This window comes from Staurois parvus, unplaced genomic scaffold (assembly GCF_062004578.1).
Source record: "Staurois parvus isolate SC_StPar_1 unplaced genomic scaffold, SC_StPar_1.0 ptg001150l, whole genome shotgun sequence".
NCBI classification, from domain to species: Eukaryota; Metazoa; Chordata; class Amphibia; order Anura; family Ranidae; genus Staurois; species Staurois parvus.
In genome coordinates this window covers 66949-90132 of record NW_028318946.1, presented here as the reverse complement: position 1 = coordinate 90132, position 23184 = coordinate 66949, and the positions used below count along the sequence as shown (strand labels likewise).

The 23184-nt window shown below is 44.5% G+C and overlaps 1 protein-coding gene across 1 annotated transcript in view; it reads right to left on the bottom strand.

Moving 5' to 3' along the window:
- CA14 (carbonic anhydrase 14) overlaps positions 1–23184 on the bottom strand; it is a 78936-nt gene that overhangs the window by 31574 nt on the left and 24178 nt on the right. The window contains exon 3 of the mRNA XM_089659342.1: positions 19050–19229. Coding sequence (XP_089515468.1) covers positions 19050–19229 — 180 coding nt within the window. The remainder of the gene's footprint in view (positions 1–19049; positions 19230–23184) is intronic.

The window sequence follows — 23184 nt, the reverse complement described above, 5'->3', positions numbered from 1 at the left end:
TCATATTAAGGCATTGACCCAACATGGATACATGGCAATATTAGGTCACTGATTGAACATGGCCATGTGGTCATATTAAGGCATTGACCCAACATGGCCATATCAGGTCACTGACCCAACATGGACATGTGGCCATATTAGGTCACTGACCCAACATGGCCATGTGGTCATATTAAGGCATTGACCCAACATGGTCATATCAGGTCACTGACCCAACATGGACATGTGGTCATATTAGGTCACTGTCCCAACATGGCCATGTGGTCATATTAGGACAATGACCCAATATACTGTAGCCATGTGACCCCACATGGCCACTGGGCTATATTAGGTCAGTGACCCAGCATGGCCATTTGGCCATATTAGGTAATTGACCCAAAATGGCCATGTGGCTACATTAGGTAAGTGATATCATGAGCACCCCCAACCTTATGTGCACATGCAGCTGTGGGGCAGGAATACCTGGTCCAACCCGGCATCCTTTCAGGTTTGGGTTGAACCCTTGCAAAGAAGTGGGAATGCCCATTAAATCATTGACCCAACATGGTTATATTAGGTCATTGACCCAATATGGCCATGTGGTCATATTAAGTCATTGACCCAACAGGGCCATATTAAGACATTTACCCGATATGGCCATGTGGCCATATTAGGTCACTGACCCAACGTGACATGTGGCCATATTAAGTCACTAACCCGACATGGCCACATGGTCATATTAAGACATTGACCCAATATGGCCATATTAGGTCATTGAACCCACATGGCCATAAGGCTATATTACTTCACTGACCCAGCATGGCCATTTGGCCATATTAAGTCATCGACCCAAAATGGCCATGTGGCTACATTAGGTAAGTGATATCATAAGCAACCCCAACTCTATGTATACATGCAGCTGTGGCGCAGGAATACCTGGCCCAACCCGGCTTCCTTTCAGGTTTGGGTTGAACCCTTGCAAAAAAGTGGGAATGCCCATGAAATCATTGACCCAACATGGCCACGTGGCTATATTAGGTCACTGACCCAACATGACCATGTGATCATATTAAGTCATTGACCAAATATGGCCATGTCCACTGTCGACAACTAGACATTTGGTCACAAGATCCCATCGGAAGCAAGGATTGCTCTTCAGGCTGGTTGGTTCTTCCCTTTGCTCTTTCAGGGCATTTGATTCCATGATTGGCAATTCAATCGTTTTTCCAGCGAAAGTGAGTATTTTGGGGGCTGTAATTAGCATTTTCAGACTTTAGAGCAGTGGTTGTCAATTTATGAGCTGATGCGTCCCCTGACATCACTAAAGGGCTACAGATAGTGTTCAATATATGTGATGCTCGGGATGGCTGCCAGAAACTGCAGACCTAATAGAGGAAATGAGGGGCAGAGAGTTTGGGCAGGATACATTGTTGGCTTTGAGAATCCAAGTGCCTACAAGAGCGCTGAGCAACAAAACGCGTTGGCTGTTACAAATAGACATCTAAAAATCTGGTGTGGCGTTGCCAGCCTTTCCAAACTTCAACAAACTCCTCTGGGGGTCCAGCAAGACCCCACAGTTGCTGGTGAGCAGCTTCTAGGACCACAAACCACCCATCGCACCAAAACACATCTGTAGAAGGTTCAGAGCTCCTACATCACAAAGATTACATTGTTGGCTGAGGAAGACAATACGCAATTGGGAACATTTTACAAGGGGCTAGTAGAGATCAATGCTTATACCCTCATCAATGTTCCCACTACTGACTGTTCAAGGGTCACACATCATATACCAAAAGGACGCATGTGGCCCTCAGGCCACAGGTTGGCCACCAAGGCTTTAGAGGAACAGGGTGAACAAGTGAGCTGGGGAGGGGGGAATATACAAGGACAGGTCTGGTTTAAAACAAAGCAGCTAAACAAAATGTGATTGCTGCCAATAATTTTACAAATCTGCACGTCACCATGTACAGCCATAGTATATATTTTTTGAAAAGCTCCATTTTTCATTAAAAAGCTACCCTTAAGCTCCAGCCAATCAACTTTGCCTAGGCTTAGATGATGTCATCAGTCTCCTGCAGGCAGGAGGAAGCGTTTCCTCAGTTTCCTTCCCCACTGATCACTCTGTACAATGCAACTTTATAGCAGGGGCTGATCTGTGTCAAACAATTGTGAACACAGCCAACAACTGCACATGCAATTGGATATATATGACTACGTCATCCCTAAGCCAGAGTCTTAGTGATGCCTGAACAAGGATGACACCATAAAAGCAGATAAAGCCATTGTGGAGGGGAGTATTGGGATAATTGTAAAAGGTAACATCTTACTGAGCATGTATGCTCATGACATATAGGAGGTACATCTGATGCTAGGTCCTCCTGATAGTGTTCCCCTTTAAGGCTGCTTAGTCCTTTTCGTGGCTCAGCATACAGGTACGTGACCCTGCAGGCTTAGCACATTCCACGGCTCATCCATCCAAAGACCAAGGTAATAAAATAATTGTCTGGGTGGATATTAGGGGCCATTTTTAGGCATGCAGAGACTTGAAGCCGAACTCCGAGCATAATAAAACGTTCATGTAAATACATTCCTTTCATATATATATATACACACACACACACACACACTATATTGCCAAAGGTATTGGCCCCGCCCTCCCAATCATGTGATTCAGGTGTCCCAATCCCCTCCATGACGACAGATGTATACAATCAAGCCCCTAGGCATGCAGACTGCTTCTACAAACATTGGTGAAAGAATGGGTCGCTCTCAGGAGCTCAGTGACTCCAAGCGTGGATCCGTGATAGGTGGCCACCTGGGCAATAAGTCCATCCGTGACATTTCCTGGCTACTAAATATTCCACGCTCAACTGTTAGTGGGATTATAACAAAGTGGAAGCAACTGGGAACAACAGCAACTCAGCCACCAAGTGGTAGGCCACGTCACATGACAGAGCGGGGTCAGCGCATGCTGAAGCGCACAGTGCGCAGAAGTCACCAACTGTCTGCAGAGTCAAAAGCTAAAGACCTCCAAACTTGGTGTGGCCTTCAGATGAGCCCAACAACAGTGCGTAGAGAGCTTCATGGAATGGGTTTCCATGGCCGAGCAGCTGCATCCAAGCCTTCCATCACCAAGTGCAATGCAAAGCGTCGGATGCCGTGGTGTAAAGCACGCCGCCACTGGACTCTAGAGCAGAGGAGACGTTCTCTGGAGTGACCAATCACGCTTCTCTGTCTGGCAATCTGATGGACGTGTCTGGGTTTGGTGGTGGCCAGGAGAACAGTACTTTCCTGACTGTATTGTGCCAAGTGTAAAGTTTGGTGGAGGGAGGATAATGGTGTGGGGTTGTTTTTCAGGGGTTGGGTTTGGCCCCCTAGTTCCAGTGAAAGGAACACTTAAGTTGACATTTTGGACAAGTTCATGCTCCCAACTTTGTGGGAGGAGTTTAGGGATGGCCCCTTCCTGCTCCAACATGACTGCACACCAGTGTACAAAGCAAGGTCCATAAAGACATGGAGGAGCCAGTTTGGAGTGGAGGAACTTGACTGGCCTGCACAGAGTCCTGACCTCAACCCCATAGAACACCTTTGGGATGAATTAGAGCGGAGACTGTGATCCAGGCCTCCTCCCCCGACATCAGTGCCTGACCTGACAAATGTGCTTCTGGAAGAATGGTCCAACCTTCCCATAGACACCCTCCTAAACCTTGTGGACGGCCTTCCCAGAAGAGTTGAAGCTGTTATAGGTACAAAGGGCGGGGCCAACTCAATATTGAACCCTACGGACTAAGACTGGGAGGCCATTGAAGGTCAGGTGCGTGGAAAGGCCGACCGACCAATACTTGGGGCAATATAATGTACATATATACTACTGAATTATAATCCTGTTGTAGATAAGACGTTAATTGAATCTATGGTTTATCATGTTCACAGCCCTAGAAATGTGTTGGGTTTTAGATAAAATATAATTCTGGATTTTTATACTTCTATCCTTTATCCTATAGCAATAAAAAAACTGGTCAAGGGTCTAATCCTACTCCATACCTCCTATTAGAGCGCCCCCACTCTGCATGAAGCCGGTAACACACCTGCTGTACTAGAGCGCCCCCACTCTGGATGAAGCCGGTAACACACCTCCTGTATTAGAGCGCATCCACTCTGGATGGAGCAAGTAACTCTCCTCCTGTATTAGAGCGCCCCACTCTGGATGAAGCCAGTAACACACCTCCTGTATTAGAGCGCCCCCACTCTGGATGAAACCAGTAACACACCCCTTGTATTAGAGCGCCCCCACTGTGTATGAAGCCGGTAACACACCTCCTGTATTAGAGCGCCCCCACTCTGGATGCAGCCAGTAACACACCCCTTGTATTAGAGCGCCCCCACTCTGGATGAAGTCGGTAACACACCTCCTGTATTAGAGCGCCCCCACTCTGGATGAAGCCGGTAACACACCTCCTGTATTAGAGCGCTCCACTCTGGATGAAGCCGGTAACACACCTCCTGTATTAGAGCGCCCCCACTCTGGATGAAGTCGGTAACACACCTCCTGTATTAGAGCGCCCCCACTGTGGATGAAGCCGGTAACATACCTCCTGTATTAGAGCGCCCCCACTCTGGATGAAGTCGGTAACACACCTCCTGTATTAGAGCGCCCCCACTCTGGATGAAGCCGGTAACACACCTCCTGTATTAGAGCGCCCCCACTCTGGATGAAGCCGGTAACATGCCTGCTGTATTAAAGCACCCCACTCTGGATGAAGCCGGTAACACCCCTCCTGTATTAGAGCGCCCCCACTCTGGATGAAGCCGGTAACACCCCTCCTGTATTAGAGCGCCCCCACTCTGGATGAAGCCAGTAACAAGCCTGCTGTATTAGAGCCCCCCCACTCTGGATGAAGCCAGTAAGACCCCTCCTGTATTAGAGCGCCCCCACTCTGGATGAAGCCAGTAAGACCCCTCCTGTATTAGTGCACCCCCACTCTGGATGAAGCCAGTAACACACCTCCTGTATTAGAGCGCCCCCACTCTGGATGAAGCCTGTAAAACACCCCTTGTCACCCATTGTAATAAAGTGCCTCCACTCTGGATGAAGGAGCACAATGGACACCTTTGGACAGCAGCATATCAGTATGGGGGGAGGGGAGTGTTAGACATACTAGCAGAATTAAATACACTAACAAACTGAAGCCAAACTCCAGCTCACACTTTATAATCAGAATCAGCAAGTTTTGTTCCTTTTCAGATAAAGGTTTTACATAAATAAATAGAAGCTGATCATGGTAAGCACCTCTGTCAGTGGCAAATGGTTTGTCTCAACCTTCTAACGGCTACATCTGCAGGAAAGCTTGTTCTTTTGAGAAACAACAGACGTACTGGCTGAATCACCAGACGAACATAAAGGAAAGAAAGCCTAAAATAGAAAACGAATGCAGCCATCACATCGAAGAATGGGTGAGCTGCAATATACTGTATATATATATAAATGTTTGCTTTTGGGGTTTAATATACTTTACAAATTCTAATTAACACTTTAAAAACTCATTACCTAATAAAAACGTAAAAACTTAATAAACAGTATTGTTTGGTGAGATTCTTGTACCGGACGTCAGCCGTGCTGGAAAATATCCCGCCACCATTCCATCTCCAGCTTACTAATAACAGACCGGTTCTTCTAATCTTCTGGAACATCTCTAGAATTCTAGTATGTTATTAAAAACGGACTTGTGTAAACGGCTCCATGTTTGTTCATAGTGCCCCTTCCTGCCCTGAAATATATCGTCAGAAATGGAACGACTATTATTCTGTTCTACTTCCAAGAGAAGTCGTTCGTCCTACTGAACAGGACATTCGGCACAGGCCCGGAGTGCCACTTTAGCACATGCCACAATGGCTGCTTTCACAGCTTTCTGCGATTTATATTCCCCGCTTGTTGTTCTAACCCCTCGCCCTCCAGAGGATTTACCCCCCTTCCTGACCAGGCCATTTTTTGCGATATGGCGCTGAGTTACTTTAACTGACAATTGCGCGGTCATGCAACACTGCACCCAAATTAACCATTAGCCGCCCGGCCAATGGGCGTTTGGCGGCTTCAAAAGTGCATCGGCATTCCGGGTGCATGCCATTTGGCGTGCACCCGCACATGCGCAGTTTGCGGTAATGCAGAGCCTCGCAGCGGTGCGATCTGTCACCCGCCGTGTCACGGCCGATGACAGATCTGAGTACCGGCCCCCGTTGCCGGTACCATGTGACCTGCTGTGACCAATCACAGCAGGTCACATGACAGTTGTATACAATGGATGGCTTCATTCATGCCATCCATTGTATACTAGTGCCTAGCTGTGAATGGTCACAGCTAATCACATGCACATGTCATGTGATTAGCTGTGACCAAATCACAGCTAAGCACAAAAAAAAAAACCTGAATGAATCGATTTCATTCAGGTAAATGCTTGCTTATAGCAAAGTAATTCTTTGCTATAAGCAAATTGTGTAAAAAAAATAAAATAAAATACTGATCACTTCCCCAACGTAGTACAATGTTACTATGGTAACATTGTACTACTTTGGTCATAGTAAAATATGAAAAAAAATCTTTAAAAAAAAAAAAAAAGTAATAAAAAATTCAAAATAAAAAAAATATAAAAATTTTTTTTTTTTTTTCATACTGTCACCAGTCAGTGTCCCTGTTCACCGCCATGCCAGTTATATGATGACGCTGTACTGCACTGGTGACAGTAAGTAAAAAAAATATAGTGAAAATAATTTTTAAAATTTTTTAATTTTCCGAAAAATTATGACAAAAAAAATACAACTTCAAAAAACTCGCCATTCCTCTTATGAAGTACGTCGGACTGTCTACTCTGCAAAAAGGGGTCATTTGGGGGATATCTGTACCGTCCTGACATTTTGGGGATATCTGTACTGTTCTGACATTTGGGGGATATCTGTACCGTCCTGACATTTGGGGGATATCTGTACTGTTCTGACATTTGGGGGATATCTGTACTGTCCTGACATTTGGGGGATATCTGTACTGTTCTGACATTTGGGGGATATCTGTACTGTTCTGACATTTGGGGGATATCTGTACTGTCCTGACATTTGGGGGATATCTGTACTATTCTGACATTTGGGGGATATCTGTACTATTCTGACATTCTTGGACCTCAAGAAATTAGATTGGCTGTCAGTACTTCAGGATTGATCAATATTCAGATCTATACCATAGTTTGTGAACTCTATAACTTTCCTACAAACTAAATAATACATCCTAATTTGGGTTATTTTCACCAAAGACATGTAGCAGAATACATCTCGGCCTAAATTTATGAAGAACAATTATTTATTTGTAAACTTTTATAACAGAAAGAAAGAAAAATGTGGTTTTTTTTCAAAATTTTTTTTTTTTTTTTGTTAATTTAGCAAAAAATAAAAACCCCAGCAGTGATTAAATACCACCAAAAGAAAGCTCTAGTTGTGTGAAGAAAATGATAAAATTTTAGTTTGGGTACAGTGTTGTATGACCGCGCAATTGTCATTCAAAGTGTGAGAGCGCTGAAACCTGAAAAATGGCCTGGGCAGGAAGGTGTAAAAGTGCCCGGTATTGAAACGGTTAAATTTACGTCCTTTTTCACACAAATAGAGCTTTCTTTTGGTGGTATTTGATCCCCTGTGCGTTTTTTATTTTTTGCGCTATTAACCACTTTCAGACCTGACACTTTCACCCCCTTCCTGACCAGGCCAATTTTCAGCTTTCAGCGCTATCACACTTTGAATGGCAATTGCGCGGTCATGCAACACTGTACCCAAATGAATTTTTTACCATTTTTTTGAGACAGATAAAGCTTTATTTTGGTGGTATTTATTCACCACTGGGATTTTTATTTTTTTTTGCTATGTAAATGAAAAACTTAAAAAATTTTGAAAAAAAGTGTTTTTTTTATAAAATTTTGCAAATAAATAATATTTCATCATAAATCTTGGCCAAAATTTATTCCGTTATCTTTTTAGTTAAAAAAAAAAATCCAAATTAGTTTATAACCAAAAACTATAATTTTTAAACATTTTTTTTTACATTTTTATATTATTATTTTTATTTTATTTTTTTACATACTGTCACCCTAGCAGTACAGTGTCACCATGGTGACACTGTACTACTTGTGGGGGGTGATGAAGATTTTTTTTTTTTTTTACACTGATTGCTTTTACTCCCATATAGGATGTAAAAGCAATCATTTCTCTTTCTCTCTGTCTGCATTCTTGCAGCCATTGAGAAGTACTGAGTGAGCTGTGATTGGTCACAGCTTGTCACATGGTACAAGGCTGTTGTGAATAGCCTTGTACCATGTGACCTCTGTGATCGTTCACAGATTTCACATGTAGTAAGCAATGATGTCAGAAGTGACATCTTGCTTACTACTTTGCATGTGATCACTGATTGGCCAATCAGTAATCACATGATCGGGACCTCGTACATAGGGTCCCGTCCGACGATCGGTGTTTCACTGTGTCCGGAGGACACAGCGGGCACCAGATCGCGGTGCTGCACGCTCCCAGGGAGCGCGCACAAGCGGAGGGCGGGGGGGCCGTTTATAAACGGCCACCCGACCCTGCAGTTTATATGCAACGGCCGGTCGGGAAATGGTTTAAAAAAAAAAAAGACCGACAATTTTGAGAAAAAAAACATTTTGGACATTTTGCTATTAAACATATCCAGTAAAAAAAAATTTTTAAAAATCGAATTTCATCATTAATTTAGGACAAAATTCTGCTTCATGTCTTTGGTAAAAAAAAAAATCCCAATATGTGTAAATTAATTGGTTTACGTGAAAGTTATAACGTTTACAATTGGCGGTGTATATATAGTGGGATTTTTTTTATTAGTAATGGCGGCTATCAGCAACTTATAGCGGGACTGCGGCGGGCATTCTGACACTGCGGGGAACTGACTGCCACTGACATCCCCAGTGACACCAATACAGCGATCAGTGCTAAAATAAAAAAAAGCACTGATGCTATACTAATGGCACTGGGCAGGAAGGGGTTAATGTGAGGGGCGATCAAAGGGTTAACTGTGTGCTGCTTTACTATAAGGCGGTATCTGTGTGCTTCACTGTAAGCACACTGGTTTGGATGGCTGCGCTGTGCAGAGCCATCCAAAGCAGTGTGCAGGAGCTGACAGGGAGGAGAACTGTTTTGTTTACAAACAGTTCTCCTCCCCGTCGGAGATTCTCGGCAATCACCGTGTGACGGCGAGTAATCACTGACCGGGACTCGGTGATTGACAGCCGCAGATGCACGCGCCCCCTACCCGCAAATACAAAATCACATATATATATGTGATTTTGCACACCCGTACTGCCCTGTAGCAGTATTTCTGCTATAGGGCAGTCGGGAACGGTTAAGGCTCCATTCACACTTGTGCAACTTCAAAATCATGCAATTTCATTGCGACTTTACAGTGCGACTTGATGCGACTTGGACATGACTTTAGATGAGTGCGACTTAGTGGGACATCTACACTGACCACCAGTGCCCTGATGATCAGTGGAGCCCCATCAGTGCCACCTGTCAGTGCCCATCAATGCCACATATCAGTGCCTACCAGTGCCCATCAATGCCACCTGTCAGAGCCTACCAGTGCCCATCAATGCCACCTGTCAGAGCCTACCAGTGCCCATCAATGCCACATATCAGTGCCTACCAGTGCCCATCAATGCCACCTGTCAGTGCCTACCAGTGCCCATCAAGGCCACATACCAGTGCCCATCTGAGTTGCCTTTCAGTGCCAACTATCAGTGCCAGTCAGTGCCACCTATGAGTGCTGCCAATCAGTACCGCCTATCAGTGCCCGTCAGTGGCCCCACTAACGGCGAGAATATCGGCTGATTTTTCGCGCGGACGAAAATTCCGCCAATAAACAACCCGTCTATGGCCTGCATAACAGTGCCAGTCAGTGCTGCTTATCAGTGTCGCCTATCAGTGCCAGTCAGTGCTGCCTACCAGTATAGGAGTACTGCCTTTCAGTGCCCATCAGTAATGTCTGTCAATGCCCACCAATGATGCCTGTCAAGAAGAAAGCTCTGTCTCAAAAAAATGATAAAAAATTTAATGTGAGTACAGTGCTGCATGACCGCGCAATTGTCATTCAAAGTGCGACAGCGCTGAAAGCTGGAAATTGGCCTGGGCAGGAAGGGGTGAAAGTGCCCGGTAGACAAGTGGTTAAAGCAATCAGCGAAGCTGGCCAGAACCTACTCTTGAGGGACGATGCAGACGGGTGGTGTCATTTCAAAAGCCATTTATAATATTATTTTATTTCTGCACCTTTCTTTAAAATAGTCTTGCCAGGAAGGTCCCTGTTCAGGCACTTCCTGTTAGGGTGACAACTCTCAGTCCCTCTCTCCCAGTTGTGTTCCTCTGTTGTCACCCTGTTAAATGGTGACTACAAGTAGACGTTTAAAAACACACATTACACGGGCATGGTTCATATAGTGAACTCGGTGTAGAGCTTTTCACCCTGAGGTCATCACAGAGGACAGGGGGGCGCTCTTTACGTCTGGAGAAAAAGAAATTTAATCTCCAAAAACGGAAAGGTTTCTTCTCAGTGAGAGCTGTGAAAATGTGGAATAGACTCCCTCAAGAGTTGAGGGAAAGATAGACTCCCTCAAGAGTTGAGGGAAAGATAGACTCCCTCAAGAGTTGAGGGAAAGATAGACTCCCTCAAGAGTTGAGGGAAAGATAGACTTCTTCAAGAGTTGAGGGAAAGATAGACTCCCTCAAGGGTTGAGGGAAAGATAGACTCCTTTAACCACTTGCCGACCGCGCATAGCCGAATGACGGCTTCACCGCGGCCGGCCAGTTCTGAGTGGACGTCATATGACGTCCTCCCAGAACGCGCTCTCCTGCGCGCCCCAGGGGGCGCGCACCCGGCGATCTCCGTGATCGCTGTGTCCTACGGACACAGCTGATCACGAGATGTGGTGAAAGGCCGATCCCACCGGCCTTTTACCACGTGATCAGCGGTGTCCAATGACACGCTGATCACAGGAAAATGCAAGTGCCGGTTCTCGGCTGCACTTTCCTCACGCTGTCAGATCGTGAGGAAAGTACTGCCGAGAACCGGCAGTTGTCAGAGCGGGGATCGGCACCGATCATCAGGGCACTGATGATCAGTGCCCTGATGATCGGTGCCCAGCAGTGACCCCCCCAAGTTCCGATCAGCTGTGCGCCCACTAGCCCCGCCCACCCATTCCCAGCAGTGCCCCCACCTGTGCCCAGCAGTGCCCCCACCTGTGCCCAGCAGTGCCCCCACCTGTGCCACTCTGCAGTGCCACCTACCTGTGCCCAGCAGTGCCACCTACATGTGCCCAGCAGTGCCACCCACCTGTGCCCACCAGCGCCACCCACCTGTGCCCACCAGTGCCACCCACCTGTGCCCACCCACCAGTGCTGTCCACCAGTGCCACCCACCAGTGCTGCCAGTCAGTGCCACCCACCAGTGCCCAGGGGTTGTGCCAGTCAGTGCCGCCAGTCAGTGCCCAGAAGTGATGCCAGTCAGTGCCGTCTATCAGTACCCATCATCAGTGTCACCTATCAGTGCCGCCTATCAGTGCTGCATATCAGTGCCGCCTATCCGTGACCCCTAATTAGTGCTGTCTATCAGTGCCGCCTATCAGTGCCTCCTCATTAGTACTGCCTATCAGTGCCCTTTAGTGCTGCCTATCAGTGCCCATCAGTGCCGCCTATCAGTGCCCATCAGTGCCGCCTCATCAACGCAAATCAGTGAAGGAGAAAAAATACCTGTTTGAAAAATTTTATAAAAGAAACAAATAAACTTTTTTTTTTTTTTCAAATTTTTTGCACTTTTTTTAATTTATAGCGCAAAAAGTAAAGCGCCCAGTGGCGATTAAATACCACCAAAAGAAAGCTCTATTTGTGAGAAAAAAATGATCAAAATTTCATATGGGTACAATGTTGCATGACTGCGCAATTGTCAATCAAAGTGCGGCAGCGCTGAAAGCTGAAAATTGGCCTGGTAAGGAAGGGGGTATAAGTGCCTGGTAGGCAAGTGGTTAAGAGTTGAGGGAAAGATAGACTCCCTCAAGAGTTGAGGGAAAGATAGACTCCCTCAAGAGTTGAGGGAAAGATAGACTCCCTCAAGAGTTGAGGGAAAGATAGACTTCTTCAAGAGTTGAGGGAAAGATAGACTCCCTCAAGGGTTGAGGGAAAGATAGACTCCCTCAAGAGTTGAAGGAAAGATATACTTCTTCAAGAGTTGAGGGAAAGATAGACTCCATCAAGAGTTGAGGGAAAGATAGACTTCTTCAGGAGTTGAGGGAAAGATAGACTCCATCAAGAGTTGAGGGAAAGATAGACTCCCTCAAGAGTTGAGGGAAAGATAGACTCCTTTAAGAGTTGAGGGAAAGATAGACTCCCTCAAGAGTTGAGGGAAAGATAGACTCCCTCAAGAGTTGAGGGAAAGATAGACTCCCTCAAGAGTTGAGGGAAAGATAGACTCCCTCAAGAGTTGGTTCTGGCCAGCTCAGTGGATTGTTTCAAAAAAGTCCTGGATTGTTTCTTGGATACACAGAATATAACTGGATATAACATTTATAGGAGAAGTTGATCCAGGGAATATCCGATTGCCTCTCGGGGGATCAGGAAGGAATTTTTTCCCTGCAGGAGCAAATTGGATCATGCTTTGCTGGGTTTTTTTTTTACTTCCTCTGGATCAACTGTGGGTATAGGATTATAACTTTTTTTTTTTAATGGTTGAACTGGATGGACTTTTGTCTTTTTTCAACCAGACTAACTATGTAACTATGCTGTTGTCACCCACCCGGGAAACTGATAAAAGAGGTTTGATGGCACTTTCATTCCTCCAGATATTTGGTGAATGGAGAATGGACAATGCCTCTTCTGTAACCCAAAGAGGTATCCAGCCAGATTAGGAATAGGAGATAACAATATGGGTGTGATGTCCCTCTTTGTGTTCAGGATACATACAATTGAATCTCTAATTAGGATGAGAGTTAGGAATTGTTTGGCAGCTGACAGTCTTTGTTGGGGGCCAATACAATATTTGGGTAAGGAGAGACGTTCCTGGTAAATAAGGAAATGGTTCAGCAGGCTTTATGGACGTGTAAACAAGTCCAGACAAAGTCAATTTCCTGATCCTTAGGGAAATGAATACAAAATTTACAAAGGTGATTGTAGCCTTATCAGTGCACTAGTAACACAATTGAGTCTTGCAATCAATCCTTTTTTTTTTTATTTGGACTAACAGATCAATTTACCAGATGAGCTTTTGGGAGATCTAGTCCATTCTGGTCCAAGCAGAGGTTGAGCAAAATGCTAAGACAAAATCTGAAATCAAATTAGATTTAAGCTGGACAATGTTTAAAGCGGAACTAAAGAGATTCCTACTTATGTTTCCTCCAATGGTCCCTGTGCCTTACTGGTATATTATGTGTGCCGGTATTTGGACATCTTTATGGACCAGCGTGAGATGAAGGGTTTTGGAATTGGGATGTCCAACAAGCTTATAGAGGTGTGATGTTCAGGTGTCCACACAGCTTTTCCCATGACATTGCATGATTGTTCCAGCATAACTGTGCCCCTGTGCACAAAGCCAACTCCATAAAGACATGGTTTGATGAGTTTGGTGTGAAAGAACCAAACCCACAACCCTACTGAACACCTATGGGATGAATTGGAATGTCAACTGGGAGCCAGGTCTTTCCATCCAACACCAGTACCTGATCTCACAATTGTTCTATAGGCTTAGTGGGCACAAATTCTCCCAGACACAGAACAAAATACTATGGCAAGCCTTCCCAGAAAAGTGCAAATGAAACCCCGTAGTTATGGAATTGAGATGTCCAACAAGTTCATAGAAGTGTGATGGTCAGGTGTCCACACAGCTTTTCCCATGACATTACATAATTGTTCCAGCATGACTGTGCCCCTGTGCACAAAGTCAACTCCATAAAGACGTGGTTTGATGGGTTTGGTGTGAAGGAACCAAACCAACAACCCTACTGAACACCTATGGGATGAACTGGAATGTCAACTGGGAGCCAGGTCTCTCATCCAACACAAGTACCTGATCTCACAATTGTTCTTTGTGCTTAGTGGGCACAAATTCCCAGACACACAACAAAATACTATGGCAAGCCTTCCCAGAAAAGTGCAAATGAAACCCTGTGGTTATGGAATTGAGATGTCCAACAAGCACATAGAGTCTTGATGGTCAGGTGTCCAGGTGCCTTTCCAGAAAAGTGCAAATGAAACCCCATGGTTATGGAATTGAGATGTCCAACAAGCACATACAGGCTTGATGGTCAGGTGTCCAGGTGCCTTCCCAGAAAAGTGCATATGAAACCCCGTGGTATTTTAATTGGGATCTCCAACAAGCTCAAAGAGGCTTGATGGCCACGTGTGCACACACACCTTTACCTATGACATGATTATTCCAGCATGACTATGCCCTTGTGCACAAAGCCAGCTCCATAAAGACGTGGATTGATGAGTCTGGTGTGAAGGAACTCAAGTGGCAGTGACTTCAACCCTACTGAACATCTATGGGAAGAATTGGAATGTCAACTGGGAGCCAGGTCTTTTCATCCAACACCAGTACCTGATCTCACAATTGTTCTATAGGCTTAGTGGGCACAAATTCTCCCAGACACAGAACAAAATACTATGGCAAGCCTTCCCAGAAAAGTGCAAACGAAACCCCGTGGTTATGGAATTGAGATGTCCAACAAGTTCATAGAAGTGTGATGGTCAGGTGTCCACACAGCTTTTCCCATGACATTACATAATTGTTCCAGCATGACTGTGCCCCTGTGCACAAAGCCAACTCCATAAAGACGTGGTTTGATGGGTTTGATGTGAAGGATCCAAACCAACAACCCTACTGAACACCTATGGGATGAACTGGAATGTCAACTGGGAGCCAGGTCTCTCATCCAACACCAGTACCTGATCTCACAATTGTTCTTTGTGCTTAGTGGGCACAAATTCCCACAGACACACAACAAAATACTATGGCAAGCCTTCCCAGAAAAGTGCAAATGAAACCCCATGGTTATGGAATTGAGATGTCCAACAAGCACATAGAGGCTTGATGGTCAGGTGTCCAGGTGTCTTTCAAGAAAAGTGCAAATGAAACCCCATGGTTATGGAATTGAGATGTCCAACAAGCACATACAGGCTTGATGGTCAGGTGTCCAGGTGCCTTCCCAGAAAAGTGCATATAAAACCCCGTGGTATTTTAATTGGGATCTCCAACAAGCTCAAAGAGGCTTGATGGCCAGGTGTGCAAACACACCTTTACCTATGATATGATTATTCCAGCATGACTATGCCCCTGTGCACAAAGCTAGCTCCATAAACACATGGCTTGATGAGTTTGGTGTGAAGGAACTCAAGTGGCAACCCTGACCTCAACCTTATTGAACACCTATGAGATGAACTGGGATGTCGATTGGGAGCCAGGTCTTCTAATCAAACATCAGTACCTGACCTCATAAATGGTGGACAACTCCATAAAGGCATGGTTTGACCAGTTTGGTTTGGAGGGACTCGAGATTCTTGCACAGATCTCTTACCTCAACTCTACTGAACACCTTTGGGATGAACTGGAATGCTGATGGTGGTCCAGGTCTTCTCATTCAACATCAGTACCTGACCTCACAAATGTTCTACTGGATCAGTGGGCACAAATTCCCATAGAAACACCACAAAATATTATGGAAAGCCTTCACAGAAAAGTGCATATGAAATCCTGCGGTTTTGGAATTGGGATGTCCAACAAGCCCATAGAGGTGTAATAGGCATCCACGCACCTTTAGCCATAGTGTATAGTTCTCTCTCATAAAATAACTTCTTCATTACTAGCTACCAATAGCTGAGCAACCTGTAGGAGTTTGCACAAGCCAATAAACTGGCTTTATATCCTAAAGGAAATATAACTACATAGGTTATAGATATACTGTTTTGTTAGGTCCCTACTTCGTAGAATTAATGGCTTCTATGGCTGTATGCAACTTAACTTCACGTTGACAGCTCAGCTGAGGGTGTCTGCAACATGCAGTACAAGATATATGTTTAAAGTGTGACAAGAAAAGCCATTGAGAGGTTGGATTTTGCATGTATATCTGACCTCCAGCTGAGGTCTGTAACCAGCTTTATGCCTGCTGGGTCAGGTCTCCAGGTCGATTATCTACACAGATTCTGAGCTTGATGAAAACCAGTCCTGATTAAGAATGACAGGAAGCCAAAGGTCACATACTTCATCATTTTTGGTACATCGAGCCAGCTGGTTTGGGGACTGACCTTCACACTTTTCCAAACTTAGACACCAGAAGACAGGAAAGGGCATTCATTTTCTTGGAAACATGTGACAATGTTCCCATCCTCGAAAGGCATTTGGTGTCGGAATGAGCCCAAGAGGTGATCGAGGGGACAAGGACGGGTGTCAAATGCAAGAAAAAAGAAGTAAAACCTGGTGACTTCTCATCTGAAGCTAAACTAAAGGTACTAAAATGTATTGTCAGACTCCGATTGTGAATAGATACCACCCAACTGACAAATGTTCCCCTCTGCAGAACTTTAGTAATGTAAGTGCTGCATTGGCTACACACCAGGTGAACTCACCACTTTGTTTCATATTGGCAGAAACCTGTGGGTTGTAAAATTAATTAGACAGCTTGGTAGGACATGCCAAACATTTTTGACATGGTCTAACGTGCTGATATGTGTGCGGCCATGTTTAAATGTCACAGGCTCCTCTCCAAAGTTCATGAAATATTCTTCATGAAAGGTTCAGACAGAAATGGACTGATGTCAACACATCCGTCTGGCTGCTGCTGAGAGAAGTCAAAAGGACAGTATTGAACTAGACCTTCTGTTATTGTGAAAGTGGACTGGTCCTATGTAGTCACCTAGCTTTCCTGTAGGAGCAGAGCTGTAACCACATATAGTGGGGCCTGATAGAGAAGGCACAATAGGATAGCACCATCTTCCCAACAAGTCCGTCTGGTTACTGTTGAGAAGGGTCAAAAGGATAGTTTTGTCCTAGGCCTTCTGTTATTATAAAGGTGGACTTGGCCTACAGAGTAACCAACTGTCCTATAGGAGCAGAGCTGGGACCACATATGGTGGAGCCTGATAGTAAAAGCACAATGTAATAGCAACATCTTCCCAACACATCCGTTTGGCTACTGTTGAGAAGGGTCAAAGGGACAGTTTTGTCCTAGGCCTTCTGTTATTGTAAAGGAGGACTTGGCCTACAGAGTCACCAACTGTCCTATAGGAGCAGAGCTGTAACCACATATGGTGGGGCCTGATAGTAAAAGCACAATGGAATAGCAACATCTTCCCAACACATCCGTAAGCTCCTCAAGGGCAGGGCCTAATGTGCATGTTCAGTATGTAAAGTGCTGCATAAAAAAACCCCAAACTATTCTAATAAAATGTGTATATAAAAAAACGTTAGTATTTTATATTACCATAGGAGCATCTGGCTACTGTTGAGAAGGGTCAAAGGGACAGTTTTGTCCTAGGCCTTCTGTTATTGTAAAGGAGGACTTGGCCTACAGAGTCGCCAACTGTCCTGTAGGAGCAGAACTGTAACCACATATGGTCTGGCCTGATAGTAAAAGCACAATGGGATAGCAACATCTTCCCAACATGTAAGTCTGGGTACTGTTGAGAAGGGTCAAAGGGACTTTTTTGTCCTAGGCCTTGTGTTATTGTAAAAGTAGACTGGGCCTACATAGTCAACTAGCTGTCCCATAGGAGCAGAACTGTACCACATATGGTGGGGCCTGATAGTAAAAGCACAATGGGATAGCAACATCTTCCCAACATGTAAATCTGGCTACTGTTGAGAGGGGTCAAAGGGACCACTTTGTCCTAGGCCTTCTGTTATTGTAAAGGTGGACTTGGCCTACATAGTCACCTAGCTGTCCTGTAGGAGCAGTGCTGTAGCCAATGTATGATGGGGCACCATAGCAAAACCACTATGAGTTATCACCATCTCCTCAATCTACATCTTCTTAGATACCTTGAAGGTTTAGTGTAGTAGACAGCTTTTTAGAGTTACATTTTTATAGATCAGAAAGGGGGGCAACCGAAGAGCAAAAGGGACAGAAGGACTTCTCCCACAATACAGTGCTCAAGCCTAGTGGCCATCACCAGGCCCAAGTACTTTGCTTGGACATTAAGCTCCTACACCACCCAACTTTGCTTGGACATTAAGCTCCTACACCACCCAACTTTGCTTGGACATTAAGCTCCTACACAACCCAACTTTGCTTGGACATTAAGCTCCTACACCACCCAACTTTGCTTGGATATTAAGCTCCTACACCACCCAACTTTGCTTGGACATTAAGCTCCTACACCACCCAACTTTGCTTGGACATTAAGCTCCTACACCACCCAACTTTGCTTGGACATTAAGCTCCTACACCACCCAACTTTGCTTGGACATTAAGCTCCTACACCACCCAACTTTGCTTGGATATTAAGCTCCTACACCACCCAACTTTGCTTGGACATTAAGCTCCTACACCACCCAACTTTGCTTGGACATTAAGCTCCTACACCACCCAACTTTGCTTGGACATTAAGCTCCTACACCACCCAACTTTGCTTGGACATTAAGCTCCTACACAACCCAACTTTGCTTGGACATTAAGCTCCTACACAACCCAACTTTGCTTGGACATTAAGCTCCTACACCACCCAACATGGAGCTTGCACAGGGTGTTCTGAGGTGGCTGCAGTGGAAGAAGATGGTAGGCTCAAAAGAAATTTTGTTGATTTTCTGAAAGTGAGCGTATGTAGCCATTATAAAATACCCAGGTATGGGGGAGCATGTGACCTTGATTTTTTGAAAGGACAAAGTGACCGGGTCTCTTTAATGAAAACATGGAGCTGGTGTTGTAATACTGTAGATCACTCAAGTGAGGAATAGTCAGCTCTCCGATTCACAATAGTCAGTTAAAACCGGTATACAAGTATCTTGACTGAGGCCAATCACCACCGCAGTTTACCTGTGTGACCATTATTGGTGAGGGTGAAAGTGGAGTCTCCGTGGGTGCTATATCCGACTGGTTTTATAGGGGGTAAGGAGCCGTTGTAGGTAACTTCTCCTGTCTTTACATTGATTGGAGATTGAGCAGTTCCACCACAGTCAGGGAAGGAATCTGGCCAGTGTTCCTGGCCGTGGTCACCTGTGACAGAAGATAGAAGACAACGCTGATCACTTATTCAAGAGGAGCATGGACAACACATTTAAGGACTGCATGCAGGTGTACAAGGACTTGATCCTTCTGTCTACGGTTTCTTTAATCTATCTTTTTTAGTTTTTGGATAAGGTGTGAACCACCCATGTTGGTTCTTCATAGCTGTCTATGGCACCAGTGGAGGGGGGATACCTGCTCTCAATGTGTCCACCAGACCATTAGGTATGGGTTTGGGTTGGTCCAAACTCAGGAGGCTTTCAGTGCCGATCCAATTATCTGCAGCCAGGGCATTCCCTGCCCCAGAGCTGTATGTAAACAAAGGGGTTGGGGCATTATTGGCCAAATATGGGCCACATTTCCATATTAGGTCAATTACATCAACCCAATTTGGCCACGTGGCCATCTTAGCTCAAATGCTCTGTTAGGCACTGAAAGCTTCTCTTGGGGTTTGGACTTGAACCCAAGCTCACCCTGATGACCATAGTGACCGGGACAGAAAATGAAGGACCATCCAAAATTTTAGGGTTCTCTCAAGAGCAAAAAGTGAGGAAAAATCCTCCAATTGGGACGTCTGCTCCCAACAACTCTCTAAGACGGGAGTTCTGGAGTGAATTCCACTCGTTTCCTGTTGCATGAAGGGAAATCTGAAATTTTACAGCTGCCCTCGGAACAGAAGGTAAGAGCAGGGGCGGACTGACAACTCATGGGGCCCCCAGGCAATAGGGGATCATGGGGCCCCTGTGTCCATGCCCAAACTCAAAAAAGCCTATGAAAAAGGTACCAGGGGCATCTCATGGGGCCCCCGTGTCCATGCCCAAACTCAAAAAAGCCTATGAAAAAGGTACCAGGGGCATCTCATGGAGCCCCCTACTGACCCCGGGCCTTCGGGCAGTGCCCGAGTTTCCAAATGGTCAGTCCGCCCCTGGGTAAGAGTTTAGCTCTCCACTGGTACCCCCTTACCAGACAGAACAGCTAGATTGGTGACCTCACTCTTCACTGCTACAGTTGAGCAGCACAGCTTGGTCATCAACACAACCTCCACTCTGTTGACTGGACAGTGAAGGGGCATTAAGGATGAAGATGACTAGTTTTGGTTGGACCGACCCTTTAAATATTGAAAACATGTCACACTACAATAATGCCTGGAGCTGTCATCTTCATCCTTACCGAGTTAGAAAAAATATCTTGAGGGCACCAATGCTCCCTTCACTGTCCAATGAACAGGGAGGGAGTGTCGGTGACCATGCTGAACTGTAAGGGAGAAAAGTGAGGTCAATGACCTCACCGTTCTGTCTGGTAGGGGGTACTCATTATCTCATGGCTTGAAGAACAGAATAACGATCGATTTATCAACTTCAATTGCATATTCAGCCGTTTGACCCGAGTTCAGCTTTCAGCAGGTTGAGTCATACCGGTTCCTATCGGGAAGGTACGCCCGTACGAAGCAATTCCATTGTGTTTTTTCTATAGAAAAGACATGACAACTGCGGGATAAACACTCGGCTCAGAGCCTGGCAGATGGAACTGCTGATTCATAATAGAAATTCCTGCAGCTTTCTCCCTTCCAAAAGCCCGACACGTACAGCAGATTTATATATAGGAAGTGAGGCAATGCAGCTGACTGCAGGATTCGGTCCTCCAATCGCTGTCTCCGTCCCTGTTGGGGATATTCGATCTCTTTTTTTTGTCCCGGTCACCATTGGCCCTGGAACAGAAAGTGTCCCCAGAACACAAATGAAGGAGGAATCTATCAGTGCTCACTTCCCTTACTTTCAAGCTGGCCATACACTTTTCAAATTTGGTTTAAAATCTAAAGAACGTTCGGCGCTCGTTCTTAACTGCCACGATGAGAAAATTTGGACATTTTTTTCCTCAAACAAATTATTTTCTAACAATAAATAGGGCTTTCCTTCGGAAATCGAATGTTAAAAGTGAGCTCAAATTTGAAGTACATTTTGAACGATGTTCATCAAGCGTCTGCTCCCAACAACTCTATAATGCAGGCCATAGACGGGTCCAAAACCAGCCGTTTTTTTAAAACAAAAGAAAAAATTGGTCGTTCAATAGGCTGACTTTACCACCAACGGTAAAAAAAAAAAAATCGGCCGATTTTTGTCCTGTCTACAGCCAGCATTTAATTACTTCTGTCCCTGCAGAGAGCTCCGCTATTATATTTCACATGAAAAAGTCTTGTGGTTGCAATGATGTATCTATTTGTATCCATTTCTGATACAGATGTTTTTATTCGGATACAAATAGATACAAATGGATACATTGTTGCAACCGCTATACTTTTTCATGTAAAATATATTAGCGACTGGAATTCTTCTTCTTCTGCTTCTTCTTCTTTTTCCTCTTCTTTTTCTACTTCCTCTTCTTCTTTTTCTTCTCCTTCCTCTTTTTTCCTCCTCTTCTTTTACTTCTTCTTCTTCTTCTTTTTCTTCTGCTTCTCCTTCTTTTTCTTCTTCTTTTTCTCATTCTTCTCCTTTTTCTTCTTCTTTTTCTGCTTCTTCTTCTTTTTCTTCTTCTTCTTTTTCTTCTTTTTCTCCTTCTTCTTCTCCTTCTTTTTCTTCTTCTCCTTTTTCTTCTTCTTCTTTTCTTTTTCTTCTTCTTCTTTTCTTCTTCTTCTTCTTCTCCTTCTTCTTCTTCTTTTTCTCACTCTTCTTCTTTTTCTACTTCTTCTCCTTCTTTTTCTGCTTCTTCTGCTTTTTCTGCTTCTTCTTTTTCTTCTTCCTCTTTTTCATCTTCTTCTCCTTCTTCTTTTTCCTCTGCTTCTTTTTCTGCCTCTTCTTCTACTTCTCCTTCTTCTATCTCTTTTTCTTCTTCTCTTCTTCTTCTACTTTTCTTCTTTTTTTTCTTCTTTTTCTTCTTCTACTTCTTCTTCTTTTTCTTCTTCTTCTCCTTCTTCTTTTTCTTCTTCTTCTCCTTTTTCTTCTTTTTCTTCTCCTTCTTTTATTCTTCTTCTTCTCCTTCTTTTTCCTATTCTTCTTCTACTTCTTCTTCTTTTTCTTCTTCTTCTTCTCCTTTTTCTTCTCCTTCTTTTTTTCTTCTTCTTCTCCTTCTTTTTCTTATTCTTCTTTTTCTGCTTCTACTTCTTCTTGTTCTACTTCTTCTTTTTTCCTTCTTCTTCTTCTTTTTCCTCTTCTCCTTCTTCTTTTTCTTGCAGGTCACGGCTCATGCGCAGATTTTTTATCGGTAAAAAGATCGGCCGATTTGCCCATCATTGTCGCGAAAATTGGCCGATCTGCAAACTTGGCCGATTTTTTTCCAACTTTACCGATAAAAAAATGTGCCAAAATCCAGAAAAACAGCCAACCAATTAACCCACTAACGGTGCAAAAATCAGCCAATTTTTTTTTCGGCCAAAGAAATCGGCCGATTTTTGACCCATCTATGACCTGCATAAGACTGGAGTTCAAGAATTTTCGTAAGTGCGTCCATATGTGAACGTTCGTTCGAAAATCTAAAGCCGGCCATACACGGGTCGAATTCTGAAAGAATTTTCTTTTTCGAAAATCTTTTCTAAGAATTTTCGTTCAAATGTCGCACCGTTAGTGGGTCACAGAAACAGACGATTTTCGTGTGACGATCAAATTTAAGTGATCGGGCATGTTGGAAATTTTTGGATAAACGAACGAATTTCGAATCAACGATAGGAAAATTATGCAAGAAATATAAAGCTGTGACCTGGGAAGAAAAGAAAATTCTTGGCCATGAAAATTATTTTCTGTAGGGGGAATGGAAGGCTCGGTTCGTTGAATTTCGAAATCAATGGTGGCGCCGTCGGGTTACAAAACGCACAAAATTTCCAATTTTCTAAAGAAAATTTGTTTGGAATTTGACCCGTGTATGGCCTGCATTAGTCTAGGTCCAGCTTTCAGGGAGGTTTCCTGTCACCTCCTGCTGTGTCTCGGTCTTCAGTACAGAAAGTGAAAGATAAACC